General features: G+C 37.2%; 1 protein-coding gene across 1 annotated transcript in view; it reads right to left on the bottom strand.

The window, feature by feature from the left end:
• wdr18 (WD repeat domain 18) overlaps positions 1-17,052 on the bottom strand; it is a 19,198-nt gene extending 2,146 nt beyond the window's left edge. The window contains exons 1-9 of the mRNA XM_080417656.1: positions 16,945-17,052; positions 12,608-12,774; positions 9,505-9,615; positions 9,048-9,181; positions 7,453-7,594; positions 6,184-6,327; positions 5,451-5,515; positions 1,567-1,691; positions 339-517 (exon numbers count right to left, since the gene is read on the bottom strand). Coding sequence (XP_080273782.1) covers positions 339-517; positions 1,567-1,691; positions 5,451-5,515; positions 6,184-6,327; positions 7,453-7,594; positions 9,048-9,181; positions 9,505-9,615; positions 12,608-12,774; positions 16,945-16,987 — 1,110 coding nt within the window. The 5' untranslated portion in view covers positions 16,988-17,052. The remainder of the gene's footprint in view (positions 1-338; positions 518-1,566; positions 1,692-5,450; positions 5,516-6,183; positions 6,328-7,452; positions 7,595-9,047; positions 9,182-9,504; positions 9,616-12,607; positions 12,775-16,944) is intronic.
• Positions 17,053-24,102: the final 7,050 nt, after the last annotated feature.

Here is a 24,102-nt window from a genome sequence, read left to right as displayed (position 1 = left end):
TTAAAGGTATTTTAAAGGTGTTTTAAAGGTGTTTTAAAGGTATTTTAAAGGTGTTTTAAAGGTATTTTAAAGGTGTTTTAAAGGTGTTTTAAAGGTATTTTAAAGGTGTTTTAAAGGTATTTTAAAGGTATTTTAAAGGTGTTTTAAAGGTATTTTAAAGGTATTTTAAAGGTGTTTTAAAGGTATTTTAAAGGTGTTTTAAAGGTATTTTAAAGGTGTTTTAAAGGTGTTTTAAAGGTATTTTAAAGGTGTTTTAAAGGTATTTTAAAGGTATTTTAAAGGTGTTTTAAAGGTATTTTAAAGGTGTTTTAAAGGTGTTTTAAAGGTATTATAATAACCTGTGTATTGAGTCCCAGGCGGAGGCTCAGCACCCCGGCCTCCCCCCCCAGCCCCTCCCCTTGCTGCTGGGAGGAGATCAGGTGACGACTGAACCGAGGAAGAGAAACCACTGGACGGCTGTCTGATGATGTCATCATGTTGGCTGGACACGCCATGATGACTGCGTTGGTCACTGGACCTGGAATATGAATAATAATAATATAATATTATTAATATTATACATTTATAATGACTGTGTTGGTCACTGGACCTGGAATATGAATAATAATAATATAATATTATTAATATTATACATTTATAATGACTGTGTTGGTCACTGGACCTGGAATATGAATAATACATTTATAATGACTGTGTTGGTCACTGGACCTGGAATATGAATAATAATAATAATATATTATTAATATTATACATTTATAATGACTGTGTTGGTCACTGGACCTGGAATATGAATAATAATAATATAATATGATTAATATTATACATTTATAATGACTGTGTTGGTCACTGGACCTGGAATATGAATAATAATAATATATTATTAATATTATACATTTATGATCACTGTGTTGGTCACTGGACCTGGAATATGAATAATAATAATAATATATTATTAATATTATACATTTATAATGACTGTTGGTCACTGGACCTGGAATATGAATAATAATAATATATTATTAATATTATACATTTATAATGACTGTTGGTCACTGGACCTGGAATATGAATAATAATAATATATTATTAATATTATACATTTATAATGACTGTTGGTCACTGGACCTGGAATATGAATAATAATAATATATTATTAATATTATACATTTATAATGACTGTTGGTCACTGGACCTGGAATATGAATAATAATAATATATTATTAATATTATACATTTATAATGACTGTTGGTCACTGGACCTGGAATATGAATAATACATTTATAATGACTGTGTTGGTCACTGGACCTGGAATATGAATAATAATAATAAAATATTATTAATATTATACATTTATAATGACTGTGTTGGTCACTGGACAATATCATAAAATGTCCATTTAGGGGGAGGAGCTTACCTTTTAGGGCGGTACACTGTTTAGGGGGAGGAGCTTACCTTTGTGGGTGGTACAGTGTTTAGGGGGAGGAGTTTACCTTTGTGGGTGGTACAGTGTTTAGGGGGAGGAGCTTACCTTTTTGGGCGGTACAGTGTCTAGGGGAGGAGCTTACCTTTGTGGGTGGAGCAGCGGATGGTCTGTTTGCTAAGGACGTCCCACAGCCTCAGAGTCTCATCATGTGACCCAGACAACAGCAGGGTGCCGTCCATAGACACCGAGAGACATGTGACCAGGTTCCTACACACACACACACACACACACACACACACACAGTATATTTACTATAGCATCCGTATAGCTATTGTAAAAGTGAAATGAATACATATGGGTAAAACATGGACCATTTCTCACCTAAAATACAGAGAGTTTACAGACCAGTAGATAAAACGATATGTATTTATGTGAAATACAGAGAGTTTACAGACCAGTAGATAAAACTATATGTATTTATATGAAATACAGATAGTTTACAGACCAGTAGATAAAACTATATGTATTTATATGAAATACAGAGAGTTCACAGACCAGTAGATAAAACTATATGTATTTATATGAAATACAGAGAGTTTACAGACCAGTAGATAAAACTATGTATTTATGTGAAATACAGAGAGTTTACAGACCATTAGATAAAACTATATGTATTTATATGAAATACAGAGAGTTTACAGACCAGTAGATAAAACTATATGTATTTATATGAAATACAGAGAGTTTACAGACCAGTAGATAAAACTATATGTATTTATGTGAAATACAGAGAGTTTACAGACCAGTAGATAAAACTATATGTATTTATGTGAAATACAGAGAGTTCAGACCAGTAGATAAAACTATATGTATTTATATGAAATACAGAGAGTTTACAGACCAGTAGATAAAACTATATGTATTTATATGAAATACAGAGAGTTTACAGACCAGTAGATAAAACTATATGTATATGAAATACAGAGAGTTTACAGACCAGTAGATAAAACTATGTATTTATGTGAAATACAGAGTTTACAGACCAGTAGATAAAACTATATGTATTTATATGAAATACAGAGAGTTCACAGACCAGTAGATAAAACTATATGTCTTTATATGAAATACAGAGAGTTTACAGACCAGTAGATAAAACTATATGTATTTATATGAAATACAGAGAGTTCACAGACCAGTAGATAAAACTATATGTCTTTATATGAAATACAGAGAGTTTACAGACCAGTAGATAAAACTATATGTATTTATATGAAATACAGAGAGTTCACAGACCAGTAGATAAAACTATATGTCTTTATATGAAATACAGAGAGTTCACAGACCAGTAGATAAAACTATATGTATTTATATGAAATACAGAGAGTTCACAGACCAGTAGATAAAACTATATGTATTTATATGAAATACAGAGAGTTTACAGACCAGTAGATAAAACTATATGTATTTATATGAAATACAGAGAGTTTACAGACCAGTAGATAAAACTATATGTATTTATGTGAAATACAGAGAGTTTACAGACCAGTAGATAAAACTATATGTATTTATATGAAATACAGAGAGTTTACAGACCAGTAGATAAAACTATATGTATTTATGTGAAATACAGATAGTTTACAGACCAGTAGATAAAACTATATGTATTTATGTGAAATACAGAGAGTTTACAGACCAGTAGATAAAACTATATGTATTTATATGAAATACAGATAGTTTACAGACCAGTAGATAAAACTATATGTATTTATATGAAATACAGAGAGTTCACAGACCAGTAGATAAAACTATATGTCTTTATATGAAATACAGAGAGTTTACAGACCAGTAGATAAAACTATATGTATTTATATGAAATACAGAGAGTTTACAGACCAGTAGATAAAACTATATGTATTTATGTGAAATACAGAGAGTTTACAGACCAGTAGATAAAACTATATGTATTTATGTGAAATACAGAGAGTTCAGACCAGTAGATAAAACTATATGTATTTATATGAAATACAGAGAGTTTACAGACCAGTAGATAAAACTATATGTATTTATATGAAATACAGAGAGTTTACAGACCAGTAGATAAAACTATATGTATTTATATGAAATACAGAGAGTTTACAGACCAGTAGATAAAACTATATGTATTTATATGAAATACAGAGAGTTTACAGACCAGTAGATAAAACTATATGTATTTATATGAAATACAGATAGTTTACAGACCAGTAGATAAAACTATATGTATTTATATGAAATACAGAGAGTTCACAGACCAGTAGATAAAACTATATGTCTTTATATGAAATACAGAGAGTTTACAGACCAGTAGATAAAACTATATGTATTTATATGAAATACAGAGAGTTTACAGACCAGTAGATAAAACTATATGTATTTATGTGAAATACAGAGAGTTTACAGACCAGTAGATAAAACTATATGTATTTATGTGAAATACAGAGAGTTCAGACCAGTAGATAAAACTATATGTATTTATATGAAATACAGAGAGTTTACAGACCAGTAGATAAAACTATATGTATTTATATGAAATACAGAGAGTTTACAGACCAGTAGATAAAACTATATGTATTTATATGAAATACAGAGAGTTTACAGACCAGTAGATAAAACTATGTATTTATGTGAAATACAGAGTTTACAGACCAGTAGATAAAACTATATGTATTTATATGAAATACAGAGAGTTCACAGACCAGTAGATAAAACTATATGTCTTTATATGAAATACAGAGAGTTTACAGACCAGTAGATAAAACTATATGTATTTATATGAAATACAGAGAGTTCACAGACCAGTAGATAAAACTATATGTCTTTATATGAAATACAGAGAGTTCACAGACCAGTAGATAAAACTATATGTATTTATATGAAATACAGAGAGTTCACAGACCAGTAGATAAAACTATATGTATTTATATGAAATACAGAGAGTTTACAGACCAGTAGATAAAACTATATGTATTTATATGAAATACAGAGAGTTTACAGACCAGTAGATAAAACTATATGTATTTATGTGAAATACAGAGAGTTTACAGACCAGTAGATAAAACTATATGTATTTATATGAAATACAGAGAGTTTACAGACCAGTAGATAAAACTATATGTATTTATGTGAAATACAGATAGTTTACAGACCAGTAGATAAAACTATATGTATTTATGTGAAATACAGAGAGTTCACAGACCAGTAGATAAAACTATATGTATTTATATGAAATACAGAGAGTTTACAGACCAGTAGATAAAACTATATGTATTTATATGAAATACAGAGAGTTTACAGACCAGTAGATAAAACTATATGTATTTATATGAAATACAGATAGTTTACAGACCAGTAGATAAAACTATATGTATTTATATGAAATACAGAGAGTTTACAGACCAGTAGATAAAACTATATGTATTTATGTGAAATACAGAGAGTTTACAGACCAGTAGATAAAACTATATGTATTTATGTGAAATACAGATAGTTTACAGACCAGTAGATAAAACTATATGTATTTATATGAAATACAGAGAGTTTACAGAACTACCTCCTGCTTCAGAACCACCATGTCTGTCATTTAATGTCTCTATGAATTGAGTACAAAGGACCCCAATGGAAACAAGCCAAAGGCTTTCTTGGGTTTAAATCCTATTAGCTGACCTTGTATTAAACTGTACTTTATGTGCTTTGTATGGGTAAACTTCTAATAAAGTATTCAATCTACAACAGATCTAATATATAGCACTTTGGTTTCAGAACATCTACAACAGATCTAATATAAAGCACCCTGGCTTCAGAACATCTGGTCAGTAGGGTTATATGTCAGGTTGTAGTCAGTAGGGTTATATGTCAGGTTGTAGTCAGTAGGGTTATATGTCAGGTTGTAGTCAGTAGGGTTATATGTCAGGTTGTAGTCAGTAGGGTTATATGTCAGGTTGTAGTCAGTAGGGTTATATGTCAGGTTGTAGTCAGTAGGGTTCTTACCTGTGTCCTTTGAACACCTGGTTTCCATCGTTGTCGGACTGGAAGGTTTTTTCGCGACTTAAACTCTAAATAAAAATAAACACAAGAAACTATTATAAATAGTATTATAAATAGACTAAAAATAAACACAACAAGCACAGGTCTCCGCCAGGTCAGGTAGGTTATTGTGGGCCAGCAATGTTTGGTATTCGCCAATCAGGATGGAATATGAAGAATCGGACAGAACCGTCTTGATCACTTGACTATAGAGATAATGTGTACCGATTTGCGTGACGTTTGGACATTTGTAGGAGTAATATAAAAAAGAAATGTGCTAAGTTTGGCCTCCTGGTGTATAATAGTATAGTAGGTATGGTATAATAGTATAGTAGGTATGGTATAATAGGGCAATGTTAAAGGATGGCATTTGTTCCTCAATGTAGTGTGAATGTGCGTGCAAAGTTTCACTGCAATCAGACGCTGCATTCATGATTAGTGGGATTTTTGGACAAAATCGTTAGGAGTACTGTCAAAAAATGTGTTTTGCACCAATCGGCCTCCTGGTGGCGCTCTAAACGGCCCATGTGAATATAATAATAATAATAATAATAATAATAATAATGGTACCTGGCTGCAGAGTGAATATAATAATAATAATAATAATAATAATAATAATGGTGTACGTATATGTATAGTAGGTATAATAATAATGGTGTACGTATATGTATAGTAGGTCTAATAATAATAATGGTACCTGGCTGCAGAGCGCCACCTGGAAGATGTTTCCGTCACTTCCTCCACAGAACAGGAAGTACTCACAGGGGTCAAGGGTCACAGACATGATGCCAACGTCAAAGAGAACGGAGAGCAACATCTGACCTGAGGACAACTCCCACAACTACACACACACACACACACACCCATTAATTAGAAATACACAACATCTGACCTGAGGACAACTCCCACAACTACACACACACACACACACACACACACACACACACACATTAATTAGAAATACAAAACATCTGACCTGAGGACAACTCCCACCACACACACACACACACACACACACACACCATCTGACCTGAGGACAACTCCCACAACTACACACACTGAGTAATAAGATGTGTTTATAAATATAACATTGGAGGGAACGGAGTGACTTCTTTGGATGAGGTCATTTCTGCCTCTAGTATTCTCTCACAGGCAAGGGATCATTCAGAGATTGGCAAAGAGCGCCCTCTAGTGTAATCACTAAAAACATGTTTCTTTTTTAATCCACGTGGATCTGCTTCAATGACAGGGAATGTGTTCAGAACATTTACCTTAACGGTCTGGTCCAATGAGGAAGAGTCCTATAGGTGTAGTTTTAGTGTAGGTGTAGTTTGGGTGTAGTTTAGTGTAGTTTGGGTGTAGTTTAGGTGTAGTTTAGTGTAGTTTGGGTGAAGTTTAGGTTAAGTTTATGTGTAGTTTGGGTGTAGTTTGGGTGTAGTTTAGTGTAGTTTAGGTGTAGTTTAGGTGTAGTTTAGGTGTAGTTGAGTGTAGTTGAGTGTAGTTGAGTGTAGTTGAGTGTAGTTTGGGTGTAGTTTAGGTTTAGTTTGGGTGTAGTTTAGTGTAGTTTAGGTGTAGGTTGAGTGTAGTTGAGTGTAGTTGAGTGTAGTTGAGTGTAGTTTGGGTGTAGTTTAGTGTAGTTTAGTGTAGTTTGGGTGTAGTTTAGTGTAGTTTGGGTGTAGTTTAGTGTAGTTTAGTTTAGTGTAGTTTGTGTGTAGTTTGGGTGTAGTTTAGTGTAGTTTGTGTGTAGTTTGGTGTAGTTTGGGTGTAGTTTGGGTGTAGTTTAGGTGTAGTTTAGGTGTAGTTTGGGTGTAGTTTGGGTGTAGTTTAGGTGTAGTTTGGGTGTAGTTTGGGTGTAGTTTGGGTGTAGTTTAGGTGTAGTTTGGGTGTAGTTTAGGTGTAGTTTGGGTGTAGTTTAGGTGTAGTTTAGGTGTAGTTTGGGTGTAGTTTAGGTGTAGTTTTCATTTACCTTAACGGTCTGGTCCAATGAGGAAGTGGCCACTCTGGCCTGAGTTCCCATCATGCCACAGTGCAGGTCAGTGATTGGCAGAGAGTGACGAGACAGGATATGACGAGGCTCCAATGAATGACTCCCATCACACTGTACCACACTGTTACACACATAACACACACCCATGTTACAATGTACACACCACTGTTACACACATAACACACACCCATGTTACAATGTACACACCACTGTTACACACATAACACACACCCATGTTACAATGTACACAACACTGTTACACACATAACACACACCCATGTTACAATGTACACAACACTGTTACACACATAACACACACCCATGTTACAATGTACACAACACTGTAGGCCTGTCCCCGACTAAGGATTTGTTTAGTCGACTCTAATTGGCGACTAATTGCCAATAGTCGACTGGCAGTCGACTAATAAAAAAAAAAAAAATTGAGGCATTTTGTTCCATAAATGTGTTTTGCTAAATTAGACCTGCTGGTGGCGCTATAACAGGCCAATGTGAAAAGGGTGGCATTTCTTCCTCGGCCTAGTGGGAATGTGTGTGTGAAATTTCACGGAAATCGCATGCGGCGTTCATGATTTGAGGCATTTTGTTCAAAACGGACCAATCGTGCAAACTTTGGAAGCCAACCTTAGCCAAAGAGGATGGAATATGTAAAATGGGACAGATCCGTGTTGATCACATGACTATAGAGAAACTGTGTACCCATTTGCGTGTTTTTTGGACAAAATCTGTAGGAGTAATATCCCAAAATGGGTTTTGCAAAAGTCGGCCTCATGGTGGCGCTATGACAGGCTGATCTGAAAAATGTGGGGCAGATATTCTGCTGTGGCATCCAGGGAGTGTGTGTGTGTGCAGTTTCAGAGCGACCGGGCCAACGGTGGCGGAGATTAGCTGGTCACAGACAGAAGGACGGACGGACAGGGGGTAAAACATACTCTCGCCATGCCTTTCGGCCTGGCGGAGACAACAAACACCCATGTTACAATGCGTGACTCCATAGTCTAAACCAGTTGTGCATGATTGGCCAATACGCTTGTGCAAGGACACGCTGTGATTGGCCAGTAGCCACTTTGAGTGACAGTTGGGGCAAACGCTCTCACCAAAACATTATTTACTATTCTGTCCCTATCGGTACATAACTCGGACGGCGCTTAGTCGACTAGCAGACCATCGGCCGGTCGTCGCGGGCACTCGCGCCTGGAGGCGCTCGGGCGTGACTCCTCTGCCTCAAGGTCTGCTGAGTCGGCGCGCCTCCGTCATGGTCCAAAACTATACTTAACTATACATGTGTGCTGTTTTACATTTTTTGCCTAATAAAAAAATCAAAAAAAAATCAAAAAAAATCGGCGAAAAAAAGCCCCAACTACATGCAAAAAGGCTGTTCGCGTTGTAGGCAGAGGCACTTCCGCGTTGGCCACAGAAGGGGGCGTGTTTATAGCACAACTGGTTTAGACTTTGTAATGTCGCTGTTACAATATACAACACTGTAACACACAGAACAAACACTAATATTACAATATACACAACACTGTTAATATTAAACATATTATTGTATTTACCTGTACAGACTCCAGATCAGCGCTACGTTGTCTTTTCCTCCAGAAACAAAATGGCTGCTGTCATCTGTGAACTTTATACAGGTCAGGTCCTGATAATGTCTGCTTAGGATGGCCAACAAACTGCCTGATGAGACCTGAACATAAAGCACATAAACACACTGTTATTTATACTACACAGATACACAACACATTAACACACAGGTCAGGTCCTGATAGTGTGCTGAGTATGGCCAACAAACTGCCTGATGAAAATAATACAGTTATTTAAACTGTCTGATGAAACCTAAATAATAATAATAATAATAATAATAATAATAATAGGTATTTAAACACAATAACATATAGTAGTGGCGGCTGGTAGATTTTTCCCCAGGTAGTGCTACACCAATCAATATATATATATATATATATATATATATATATATATATATAGTATAATAAATGGTCTAATATTTACCTCCCAGAGGTAGATGGACTCAGCGATTCCAGCAAGGAGCCAGAGACCATCAGGAGACGCAGTGAGACACGTTACGATGCCTGGACACACGATCTTCTGTTGGACCTGATCCTATAATATCATATAATAACAATAACATAAATAACATGATTAATAAACCCGCCACGATGTCTGGACACACAATCTATAATATAAATATAAGACATAATATTAATAATATAAACACGTTAAGATGTCTGGACACACAATCTTCTGTTGGACCTGATCCTATAATATATTAGACTGCCCCAACGCTCCTGATTTCGTGGATAGAGGGACGGCTGTATAGAGCCGGCGAGAGATTGCGCCTGATCCCATTGGTTCACCGATCTGTCCGTCAACCCCGGCCCCGTTAACACAACATTACGAGCGACGCCCACTGCACTCTGGTTGGTTGGGAAATGAAACACTTCCTCATACCGAGTACACCGACACGCTGGGCCAGGCTTTTATTTTTTAGCAAAACTAAACAATAAAAGCCTGGAGATCGAGGCTAATAATATGCACGCACACGCACACACACACACACACACACACACACACACACACACACACACACACACACCGAAGTGTTGTGAGCTTGTCGATCGGCTAGATGGGCTGTAGGATTAAAGTGAAAAAAGAGCGTACCAAGTACAGTGGTACGGTGCATTAGACTAATTATAGACTCTGTAATTAGAGGGTTTAAGTGGTTGAGATTAAACTAGTATGTTTCCTAAATGAAGGGCATTTGTCACGATGCAAAGCAAAGTGTGTGATAAGAAGCTTATAGAGTTTCGCTTACACACTCATACACACATATACATATACACACATACACACTCATACACACGCACGCACGCACGTTAACTTTTTATTGCGCTCTGGGCATAAAAGTGTTTTGCAGCATTATCATTGAAATGCATTGAGCTGCCCTGTGGGCAGGTTTTGGTGGGAGAGAGAGACATTTAAAGTTAAATGACGTTAAAACTGAAGGTGTTTCCGTGGCATAGGGTTAGGAAATGGTTTGGGGTGGACGTATCTGATGACTGTATGTCAAAGAACACCCTAGAAAACTTAGAAAGACATAAATTATATGAAATTAGCATGTTCAGAAGCAGAGATATGCTCTAATTTGTGTGACGCTGAAGACATGAAGGCCACAAATTTCAACCCCGGAATTTACCTTGATCCACTAAGTATATCATTGAGAACTTTTAATATGTTATTTGGATGACCCTAAGGATCACAAAAAACCTGAATGATTACTATCTCTTTTGGGTCAAACCCCAGATAGACTGGACTTGTAGATATAAAGTTAGTTTCGGTTTCGGACCATGACGGAGGCGCGCAGTCTCAAGGGAACTACGTGAGACACCACCGAGCGAGCTAAAGCGAGCGAGTTGCCGTCCCGAACGTTGTGACGTTTGCTTGAGCCTACTCAGCGCCGTTGGAGTTACGTACCGATAGGCACAGAATGGTAAATCATGCTGTGGGGACATCTCCTGATTATGCCCAATGAATGGTCTGATAAATCGCGGGTAGGTCAGTATGTCGCCTACTCGCCCATTCAATGGTCTGATAAAACGTGATAATGTCCCATTCAATGCATTGATAGCATTCGAAGGCGGTGGGGTTTTCAGCTTTGTTGGTGGGACCTTAAGGAGTGACTGGTCAATCGACCTCAAGACCCTTGTAGCATTATTGGGAGGTAGAAGCTCCGATATGTACAATGGTGCCAACCCATTTAAAGACTTAAAAACTAACATTACAGTCTTAAACTGAATCCTGTAAGGAACAGGGAGCCAGTGTAGGGAGGCAAGAACAGATGTGTTGTTAATGTTGGTTGAACAGATGTGTTGTTATTGTTGGTTGAACAGATGTGTTATTGTTGGTTGAACAGATGTGTTGTTATGGTTGGTTGAACAGATGTGTTGTTATTGTTGGTTGAACAGATGTGTTGTTATGGTTGGTTGAACAGATGTGTTGTTATTGTTGGTTGAACAGATGTGTTATGGTTGGTTGAACAGATGTGTTATGGTTGGTTGAACAGATGTGTTGTTATGGTTGGTTGAACAGATGTGTTGTTATGGTTGGTTGAACAGATGTGTTGTTATGGTTGGTTGAACAGATGTGTTGTTATTGTTGGATGAACAGATGTGTTGTTAATGTTGGTTGAACAGATGTGTTGTTATGGTTGGTTGAACAGATGTGTTGTTATTGTTGGTTGAACATATGTGTTGTTATTGTTGGTTGAACATATGTGTTGTTATTGTTGGTTGAACATATGTGTTGTTATTGTTGGTTGAACAGCTGTGTTTTTGTTATTGTTGGTTGAACAGATGTGTTGTTATGGTTGGTTGAACAGATGTGTTGTTATGGTTGGTTGAATAGATGTGTTGTTATGGTTGGTTGAACAGATGTGTTGTTATGGTTGGTTGAACAGATGTGTTGTTATTGTTGGTTGAACAGATGTGTTGTTATGGTTGGTTGAACAGATGTTGTTATAGTAGTAGAGATAGTAATAGTAATGATAGTAACAATGATAACGTAACGGTTGAACAGAGGTGTTGTTATTGTTGGTTGAACAGATGTGTTGTTATGGTTGGTTGAACAGATGTGTTGTTATTGTTGGTTGAACAGATGTGTTGTTATTGTTGGTTGAACAGATGTGTTGTTATTGTTGGTTGAACAGATGTGTTGTTATTGTTGGTTGAACAGATGTGTTGTTATGGTTGGTTGAACAGATGTGTTGTTATGGTTGGTTGAACAGATGTGTTGTTATTGTTGGTTGAACAGATGTGTTGTTATGGTTGGTTGAACAGATGTGTTGTTATGGTTGGTTGAACAGATGTGTTATAGTAGTAGAGATAGTAATAGTAATGATAGTAACTATGATAACGTAACAGAGGTGTTATAGTAGTAGAGATAGTAATAGTAATGATAGTAACTATGATAACGTAACAGAGGTGTTATAGTAGTAGAGAAAGTAATAGTAATGATAGTAACTATGATAACGTAACAGAGGTGTTATATAGTAGAGATAGTAATAGTAAATATAGTAACTATGATAACGTAACGGTACCTTTCTCTGGATCTCCCAGACGTTGATGAAGTTCTTGTGCAGCTGGGCTCCCAGGATGAACTGACCGTTCAGAACAGTCAGAGTTCTGGACGTCGTGTTTCCTCCTCGATACGACATGATGCTGGTTCCACTCTGTAGGTCCACTACGTTACAGTTTAATAATGGACCTGAAATATGAAACATAAATATATATAAATGTATATATAAATATATATATAAATATATATATAAATATATATAAATATATATACAAATATATAAATATATACGACATGATGCTGGTTCCACTCTGTAGGTCCACCACGTTACAGTTTAATAATGGACCTGAAATATTAAATATAAGTATAACAATTTTTTATTAAAGCGTTCCAATATTCACTTAAACTCCTCATATTGAAGCCTAACTGAATTATATATTTATGGACTTGTATATAAATTAATTGCATATTTTTGGACGACTTGTGCATTTAATTTGTCGGCAATACTTTGCCACGCTTTCTCACTGGATCTATATTTATTGCCGCCGTGTTTTCTTTCTTGCTTATTATACATTTTACTTCCTTGTATGATTCCATGAGCTGGTGCAGTGCTGCTGTTCAGCCACAGAGAAGAACCCAAAACTCTGGTTTTGGGCTCCATGATTGGTCAAGTTCAAGGATTCTGCTATGGACTTTCATGGTCTTTTATAGGAATACGTGAACGCACATTCAGCCTGGTTTAACGATCCTGGCTCGACAAAGCCGCTCCTTCTCAGCCAGGCTTGGCGTTCGTGGAACTGAATAAAGGCTTGTCAAACCTGGATTTGCCTTTTAAACCAGAATAATTTAATTCAGCTTTCGTGAAACGGGGCCCTGGTGTAAACAATGAACCTAGCATCCATCTCCTAGGATACCAGGTAAACAATTAACCTAGCATCCATCTCCTAGGATACCAGGTAAACAATTAACCTAGCATCTGTCTCCTAGGACACCAGGTAAACAATGAACCTAGCATCTGTCTCCTAGGATACCAGGTAAACAATGAACCTAGCATCTGTCTCCTAGGATACCAGGTAAACAATTAACCTAGCATCCATCTCCTAGGATACCAGGTAAACAATTAACCTAGCATCTGTCTCCTAGGACACCAGGTAAACAATGAACCTAGCATCTGTCTCCTAGGACACCAGGTAAACAATGAACCTAGCATCCATCTCCTAGGATACCAGGTAAACAATGAACCTAGCATCCATCTCCTAGGATACCAGGTAAACAATTAACCTAGCATCCATCTCCTAGGACACCAGGTAAACAATGAACCTAGCATCCGTCTCCTAGGACACCAGGTAAACAATGAACCTAGCATCCATCTCCTAGGACACCAGGTAAACAATGAACCTAGCATCCGTCTCCTAGGACACCAGGTAAACAATGAACCTAGCATCCGTCTCCTAGGACACCAGGTAAACAATGAACCTAGCATCTGTCTCCTAGGACACCAGGTAAACAATGAACCTAACATCTGTCTCCTAGGATACCAGGTAAACAATGAACCTAGCATTTGTCTCCTAGGATACCAGGTAAACAATGAACCTAGCATCTGTCTCCTAGGATACCAGGTAAACAATGAACCTAGCATCTGTCTCCTAGGATACCAGGTAAACAATGAACCTAGCATCCATCTCCTAGGATACCAGGTAAACAATTAACCTAGCATCTGTCTCCTAGGACACCAGGTAAACAATGAACCTAGCATCTGTCTCCTAGGATACCAGGTAAACAATTAACCTAGCATCCATCTCCTAGGACACCAGGTAAACAATGAACCTAGCATCCATCTCCTAGGATACCAGGTAAAAAATTTACCTAGCATCCATCTCCTAGGACACCAGGTAAACAATGAACCTAGCATCCGTCTCCTAGGACACCAGGTAAACAATGAACCTAGCATCCATCTCCTAGGACACCAGGTAAACAATGAACCTAACATCTGTCTCCTAGGATACCAGGTAAACAATGAACCTAGCATTTGTCTCCTAGGATACCAGGTAAACAATGAACCTAGCATCTGTCTCCTAGGATACCAGGTAAACAATGAACCTAGCATCTGTCTCCTAGGATACCAGGTAAACAATGAACCTAGCATCCATCTCCTAGGATACCAGGTAAACAATTAACCTAGCATCTGTCTCCTAGGACACCAGGTAAACAATGAACCTAGCATCTGTCTCCTAGGATACCAGGTAAACAATTAACCTAGCATCCATCTCCTAGGACACCAGGTAAACAATGAACCTAGCATCCATCTCCTAGGATACCAGGTAAAAAATTAACCTAGCATCCATCTCCTAGGACACCAGGTAAACAATGAACCTAGCATCCGTCTCCTAGGATACCAGGTAAACAATTAACCTAGCATCTGTCTCCTAGGACACCAGGTAAACAATGAACCTAGCATCCATCTCCTAGGATACCAGGTAAACAATTAACCTAGCATCCATCTCCTAGGACACCAGGTAAACAATGAACCTAGCATCCGTCTCCTAGGATACCAGGTAAACAATGAACCTAGCATCTGTCTCCTAGGATACCAGGTAAACAATGAACCTAGCATCTGTCTCCTAGGACACCAGGTAAACAATGAACCTAGCATCTGTCTCCTAGGACACCAGGTAAACAATGAACCTAGCATCTGTCTCCTAGGACACCAGGTAAACACATAGCATCAGTCTAGACAACATGCTAAATAAATAACATTTATAATCAAGAAACAAATAAATCTACGAAACCCATGTGTTCATGTGTTTCATATCAGATCTAACAGACCTGCAGCATCACAACACATATAATATAATATAACAGATCTAACAGACCTGCAGCATCACAACACATATAATATAATATAATATAACAGATCTAACAGACCTGCAGCATCACAACACATATAATATAACATAACAGATCTAACAGACCTGCAGCATCACAACACATATAATATAACAGATCTAACAGACCTGCAGCATCACAACACATATAATATAACAGATCTAACAGACCTGCAGCATCACAACACATATAATATAACAGATCTAACAGACCTGCAGCATCACAACACATATAATATAACAGATCTAACAGACCTGCAGCATCACAACACATATAATATAATATAACAGATCTAACAGACCTGCAGCATCACAACACATATAATATAATATAACAGATCTAACAGACCTGCAGCATCACAACACATATAATATAATATAACAGATCTAACAGACCTGCAGCATCACAACACATATAATATAATATAACAGATCTAACAGACCTGCAGCATCACAACACATATAATATAATATAACAGATCTAACAGACCTGCAGCATCACAACACATATAATATAATATAACAGATCTAACAGACCTGCAGCATCACAACACATATAATATAATATAACAGATCTAACAGACCTGCAGCATCACAACACATATAATATAACAGATCTAACAGACCTGCAGCATCACAACACATATAATATAATATAACAGATCTAACAGACCTGCAGCAAAAATTGGGACGTTTGCCAGGGTTGATATACACTGTAGTATACAACCCTCGTAGACGTATTTATGATTCTGACGTTTTCAATCTACGAGAGTTGTAGGGTTCACTTCCCATAGTGACCTGGACTTTCTGCACTATGCCCCGTAGACACTCCAAACATTGTACAAAATGAAAATAAAGGCGCTTACCGCCAAGCCCCAAATGTTAACTGGCTCTACGGGGTAGTAGTTTAATGTAATAATCCATATCTTTCAATGTAGAAGTGTTTTAATGCCGTCTGTGGCCGAACGCCATTTTTTCACCCTCGTTTACTTCCTGTTTACATTTAGTGTAATTCCGGGTTCCACCGGATGCGCCCCGTCACTACCCGTCACTACCGCCCATTGGGAACTTCCGACAGAATCGGACACAGACGGCATTAAAACACTTCTTTATTGAAAGATATGGATTATTACATTACACTACTACCCCGTAGACCCAGTTAACATTTGGGGCTCAGCGGTAAGCACCTTTATTTTCATTTTGTACAATGTTTGGAGTGTCTACGGGGCATAGTGCAGAAAGTCCAGGTCTCCATGGGAAGTGAACCCTACAACTCTCGTAGATTGAAAACGTCAGAATCATAAATACGTCTACGAGGGTTGTATACTACAGCTAATATAATATAATATAACAGATCTAACAGCTCAGAACCACCTCCATTAAATGTGTAATAAATAGATAGATTAATATACATAATATAATACAATATAACAGATCTAACAGATATAATATAGATCTGATAGATCTAACAGACCTGCAGCATCGCAGCTCAGAACCACTTCAACGGGCGCCGCCATCTTGAATGAAGTGAACACGCTGCCGCCGCTGTGTTTAGAGTTCTGCTTCTAGAGGCTTACCGCCACCTACTGGACTGGAGTGAGAACTACACTGAATCTAAAGCTTTCATTCAATGAAGTTTGAATTTAATGAATATTCATGAATATTTTAGGTGTTAGTTAGTTAGTTATTAGTTATTAGTTATTAGTTAGTTAGTTAGTTAGTTAGTTAGTTAGTTAGTTAGTTATTAGTCAGTCTAGCCTTAATAGATGAAGACTATCGTTGGTGTATTTGATCGATTTTGACATTTTTAACTCTACGAGTCTTAGTGACCCCCACTTTTCCTGGACTTTTACCAGTAAAGCCCATATTTCTCCAAACATGAACAAATGTTGAATATAAGGTGTTTACCCGCTTACCCCAAGTGTTACCTAGGGGTCCGGAGTTCTTGTGTAATGTATTAGTCCATATTAATTTAAAAAAAAGTATTTTAATCCCGTCTGTGGCCGAACGCTATTTCCCCCTCGTTTACTTCCTGTCTACATTGACTGTAATTCTGGCTTTCACCGGATGCGCCCCGTCACTACAGCAATTAGGAAACTTCCGACAGAATCGGCCACACACGGGATTAAAACACTTCTTTATTGAATAATATGGATTAATACATTACACAAACACTCCAGACACATAGTTAACATTTGGGGCAAGCGGGTAAACACCTTATATTTAACATTTGTTCATGTTCAGAGAAATACCAGCTTTAATGGTGACATTTCATATCAAACTGGGTGGGTGGAGCTAAGACTCTCGTAGATACGAAAATGAAACTCAGAAATACTACGATAGTCTTGATCTAAGGGCCTTAGACTAAGGCTATATCAGTCAGTCAGTCAGTCAGTTAGATCCATTAAACACATTAAAATAATGCAGTGATAAATGTAACTAAAACATTAAACTAATACAGACAGTGATAAATGTAACTATAACTTTAAAGGTAGGGTAAGTGATATTTTTTGGTTAAAACAAAAAGTATTTTGTTAAAAGGTTAAAATACTATATTCTGATAGTAATCATTGCTATAGAGTGTTTGTTCAGTAACAGATGTCTCCCTGTCTCTCCAGCTCTTTAATAAACAGAAAATACATTTTTCGGTAGGTGTCAAAATCTCAGCCAATCAGGAGAAAGTACCCATTTTTAAGCTTAATTTGTATAGTGTTCCAGTTCCAATTTTGCCTGCTCATTTCTTAGTGTCATCACTTCCAATTTCCCTTGTTTAATCTGTATCCTGATTGAGTTCTCTGTCCTGGTTGGATAAAATTGGAAATGAAACTGAAACTGAAACGAAAATGCATTTTCTGTTTAATAAAGAGGTGGAGAGACAAGGAGACTCCTAATACTGAACAAACACTCTAATAGAGTTGATAAAGGGTCGTAAATCCTGCTCTATGTTAATTAAAACTATTTGTAGTTAAACCGCTGAAAACCCAGTGTAAAAAGGATGAGACGAAATCAAAGACAGACACAGGCCGGTTCTCAAATTAAAAGGTTGACATTGTATTAAGAGAAATAATCCATCCACGAGGCACCGTACAGCAAAAATATCTCTCTGTCATTACAAAGACAGGCAATAGTATTTATACACAAGTTGGAGTCCGGACATCAGATATGAGGTGGATCCTAACGATTGGTTAAGACCCTCAGACGTCAGATCATATCTGATGAGCTGTCAGGCATCAGGGTGTCATCATAATAAGTTGTTGTTCATCTTATAGTATCCTTGTGTACAACTTATGGTTCCATAAACAAGTTATCCCTTCGATATCATAGGACATGTGGCAGGTTTATCTGTGACAGGGTGACAGCTGACAGAGTAAATTAGTGACGATGTCAGGTCATACAGAGATATAGGTCATGTACAGAGATACAGGTCATTAGGACATTAGATCACAAAGCGTTGACCAAGACATGTTTTTACTGATTGGAAACATATGGAGCCGGCCCCAAATAGCTATGGAGCCAGCTACATGGCCTTGGTAGGGAAAGTATAGTAGAGTTACAGAAAGCATGTTTAAAGTACAGGCCCAAAAAGACATCACTATATTAATTTGACTGGTTAGATCGATAGTTCTAGATCATATCAATCTGGTCCACAAAACATATATGTTTAACTCCATCACACTCTATAGCAATGAGTACTATCACAATATAGAGCTATTTAACAATTATTTTAACCAACGCAAATCACTTACCCTACCTTTAAACTAATACAGTGATAAATGTAACAATGTGTTCATCATGTTAACAACAATTTGTTCATCTGTTTGTATTCCACGGCCTTTGTCGCCCTCGTGTGGACAAAATGAATCACTACAAGTGGAAGTCGTCAATAATGTAACTTTTCACTCAGTTCATAAATAACAACGAGATGACGCAATATGGAGCTAGTTTCTACTATGTAAGATGTTAAAATCTACACGCTCACAATGAGACGCGTTGTGAGCTTGTAGATCTGCTATTTTAGGTGAACAGAGCATCATTTAACACGTTAAACAGAAAATAAAACCAATCGCTGCATAAAGTCAAACGTTAAAAACCACGTGATCACTTCCGTTTTTTCTTCAAGATAAAGTAATAAAGTGTCATGTTTCACTTTGAACACCACGCAAGAGCTTCCGTTTTACCTTCAAAATAAAACCGGATGTGTCCATAAGGACTACATTTAAAGACTACATTTCCCATACATCATGAATCATGCTTTACATCGTAGGCCACGTGATCACTTCCTTTTTCACGTCAAAATAAAACCACGTCACGTGTCAAATCTCGCACCAGACGCAACACGAACACTTCCGCTCTTTTATCAAAATAAAATCATGTTAAAGAGTCTACACCATGAAAATCTTGTTTTTTTGTATTTTTTGGGGTCCCCAGTGTCTCTTGTACCCCAAAAAATGTTTTTTTTTTTAATTCAGTCATTCCTTCTCATTTCATGGATTTCCAGAATGGGCGTGTCTGAACAGGCGATCTCAGAATGGCAATGTTTATGAGGTCATAAACATTTTTGATGGCAAACCCAATGTTAAATGAAAAGTGCCCGAATCGCTCCGAAACTTTTTCTACCCCCCCTAAGTGGGGGTCTACGAACAAATACTTCGGGCTCGGATTTTGGCTCCGCCCCCCGGAAGTGGGTGAAACAGGCACCTCAAACACTTGGTGGAATTGTTCAAAAATGTTCAAAGTGTTTTTTTTTCGATTTTGTATTTTTCTTAGATGCTTCTTTTTATGCAGAATTTTTCCATTTTTTTTTTTTTTTTTTTATATCTTTTTTTATTAACAGAATTTTGTATTAACAGAATTGCTCAGTAGCCCCCCCCTGCCCAAGAGGACGTTTTGGTATTGCAGCTGAAAGTGCTGTATAAGCCAGAGACAATTGACTTGGGATGAGTATATCTGAGTGATGATTTAGGCTCAAACCTTTTGAAAAAGGTTTGAGGGACATACACCATATGATATTAAATATCAAATATTTTTTTTAAATTCATGGTGTAGCTCCTTTAATGTTTACTTTATGTGCTGTTCTACAACGTGTCCCTCGCCCAGAATAGGAGATCTACAAGCTCACAACGCGTTTCATTGTGTCGTCATATTGCGTCATCTCGTTGTTATTTTATGAACTGAGTGAAAAGTGGATTTATTTACTTCAACTTGTAGTGATTCATTGTGTCCACATGAGGGCGACAAAGGCCTTGGAATACAAACAGAAGAACAAAGTGTTGTTAACATGAACACATTGTTAGAGCTTTTAATTACTAATTACTACTACACATTGTTAGTGCTTTTAATTACTACTACACATTGTTAGTGCTTTTAATTACTAATTACTACTACACATTGTTAGTGCTTTTAATTACTACTACACATTGTTAGTACTACTTTTAAAAGTAAGCTTTTAGCGCTTTAATGGATGAAATTGTACCCATCATTTTACAATGCTAGTAGAGCGCATATATATATATATATATATATATATATATATATATATATATATATATATATATATATATATCCTAGGATTATAGGGTCATATTGTCATATTGTCATATTAATATTTCCCATAGAGATTTCTGAAAATATATATATACATTATTTTAAGCCTGGAACCAAACCAGCCAGGCTTCTGGTGAATCATGACCATAAAACATGTCACAACATCTGTGTCAAAATATGTTTGTATATTTAATAGATACTATATTTAATAAATACCCTTTTTTTTGCGGTTTTCTTTTTTTTTTTATGTGTGCGTGCGTACAAGCATGCATGTTTACGTTTGTGTGTGTGTGCGTGTGCGTGTGCGTGTGCGTGTGCGTGTGTGTGTGCGTGTGACACATCAACATCTTATTCATATACTTTTATTAAAGATGCACAAAAAGGAAGAGACAAAAATAATTCAAAAAATAATAAAATAAGTACAAACGCTGTTGTTCTAACAGCACTTCCTGGTTACAACACTCCAGATTCTCCAGATGTATCTGTAGAATACAACTCTCGTATTTATGATTCTGACGTTTTCAATCTACGAGAGTTGTAGGGTTGATCTCCCATGGACACAGGGACTTTCATCTCCTAGCCCGTAGATCTCAAAACATGTAAAATGCTAAAGAAAAAAAAGTGCTTAACCCCATGCCCCAAATGTTATCTCTTTCTACGGGGTAGTAGTGCAATGTAATAATCCATATCTTTCAATAAAGAAGTGTTTTAAACCCATCTGTGGGGCGGCCATAGCTGAGTGGTTAGTGAGCCCGCCTAGGGAGCCAGAGGCCCTGGTTGCCCCAGGTACGATTCCAGGCCACGCCAGCATATGTCGATGAAATGAAATTTGTCCCTGAGCAAGACTCTTAACCCCTAATTGCTCACAGGCCCTCATTGGAAACAAGCCCGCAAGGACTTTCATGAACGTCCTGTTAAAAGGAATTATCCTTATGTGGCCGAACGCCATTTTTTCACCCTCGTTTACTTTCTGTTTACATTGAGTGTAATTCCGGGTTTCACCGGATGCGCCCCGTGAATACCACCCATTGGGAACTTCAGACAGAATCGGCCACAGACGGTAGCCTATTAAAACACTTCTTTATTGAAAGATATGGATTATTACATTGCACTACTACCCCGTAGAAAGAGTTAACATTTGGGGTATGGAGGTAAGCACTTTAATTTTTTTGCATTTGTACATGTTTGGAGATCTACGGGCTAGGAGATGAAAGTCTGTGTCCATGGCTACAACTCTCATAGATTGAAAACGTCAGAATCATAAATACTTCTACGAGAGTTGTATTCTACAGCTACTTCAGATGTATCCTGTGTTTAAATTACAACAGGGTAAACCGATTCAACTGGCCATAACTATGGAATGGATTATCAACTGAAAATTAATGTTCTATGATTTTTCCCATATTTTACCCATCATCAATTTACCTCTGTAGCAGGAGTTATGAGCCACTACAGTAGTGTGGTGGTGTTTACCTATAGAAACACACTACAGTAGTGTGGTGGTGTTTACCTATAGAAACACACTACAGTAGTGTGGTGTTTACCAATAGAAACACACTACAGTAGTGTGGTAGTGTTTACCTATAGAAACACACTACAGTAGTGTGGTGTTTACCTATAGAAACACACTACAGTAGTGTGGTGGTGTTTACCTATAGAAACACACTACAGTAGTGTGGTGGTGTTTACCTATAGAAACACACTACAGTAGTGTGGTGGTGTTTACCTATAGAAACACACTAGTGTGGTGGTGTTTACCTATAGAAACACACTACAGTAGTGTGGTGGTGTTTACCTATAGAAACACACTACAGTAGTGTGGTGGTGTTTACCTATAGAAACACACTACAGTAGTGTGGTGGTGTTTACCTATAGAAACACACTACAGTAGTGTGGTGGTGTTTACCTATAGAAACACACTACAGTAGTGTGGTGGTGTTTACCCATAGAAACACACTACAGTAGTGTGGTGGTGTTTACCTATAGAAACACACTACAGTAGTGTGGTGTTTACCTATAGAAACACACTACAGTAGTGTGGTGTTTACCTAGAAACACACTACAGTAGTGTGGTGTTTACCTATAGAAACACACTACAGTAGTGTGGTGTTTACCTAGAAACACACTACAGTAGTGTGGTGGTGTTTACCTATAGAAACACACTACAGTAGTGTGGTGGTGTTTACCTATAGAAACACACTACAGTAGTGTGGTGGTGTTTACCTATAGAAACACACTACAGTAGTGTGGTGGTGTTTACCTATAGAAACACACTACAGTAGTGTGGTGGTGTTTACCTATAGAAACATACTACAGTGTGGTGGTGTTTACCTATAGAAACACACTACAGTAGTGTGGTGGTGTTTACCTATAGAAACACACTACAGTAGTGTGGTGGTGTTTACCTATAGAAACACACTACAGTAGTGTGGTGGTGTTTACCTATAGAAACACACTACAGTAGTGTGGTGGTGTTTACCCATAGAAACACACTACAGTAGTGTGGTGGTGTTTACCCATAGAAACACACTACAGTAGTGTGGTGGTGTTTACCTATAGAAACACACTACAGTAGTGTGGTGTTTACCTATAGAAACACACTACAGTAGTGTGGTGTTTACCTAGAAACACACTACAGTAGTGTGGTGTTTACCTATAGAAACACACTACAGTAGTGTGGTGTTTACCTAGAAACACACTACAGTAGTGTGGTGGTGTTTACCTATAGAAACACACTACAGTAGTGTGGTGGTGTTTACCTATAGAAACACACTACAGTAGTGTGGTGGTGTTTACCTATAGAAACACACTACAGTAGTGTGGTGGTGTTTACCTATAGAAACACACTACAGTAGTGTGGTGGTGTTTACCTATAGAAACACACTACAGTAGTGTGGTGGTGTTTACCTATAGAAACATACTACAGTGTGGTGGTGTTTACCTATAGAAACACACTACAGTAGTGTGGTGGTGTTTACCTATAGAAACACACTACAGTAGTGTGGTGGTGTTTACCTATAGAAACACACTACAGTAGTGTGGTGGTGTTTACCTATAGAAACACATTACAGTAGTGTGGTGGTGTTTA

The sequence above is a fragment of the Gymnoscopelus braueri genome (assembly GCF_963280865.1).
Source record: "Gymnoscopelus braueri genome assembly, chromosome: 21".
Lineage (NCBI taxonomy): Eukaryota > Metazoa > Chordata > Actinopteri > Myctophiformes > Myctophidae > Gymnoscopelus > Gymnoscopelus braueri.
The sequence above is the reverse complement of the archived record's forward strand: the minus strand, read 5'-3'. Positions and strand labels throughout refer to the sequence as shown.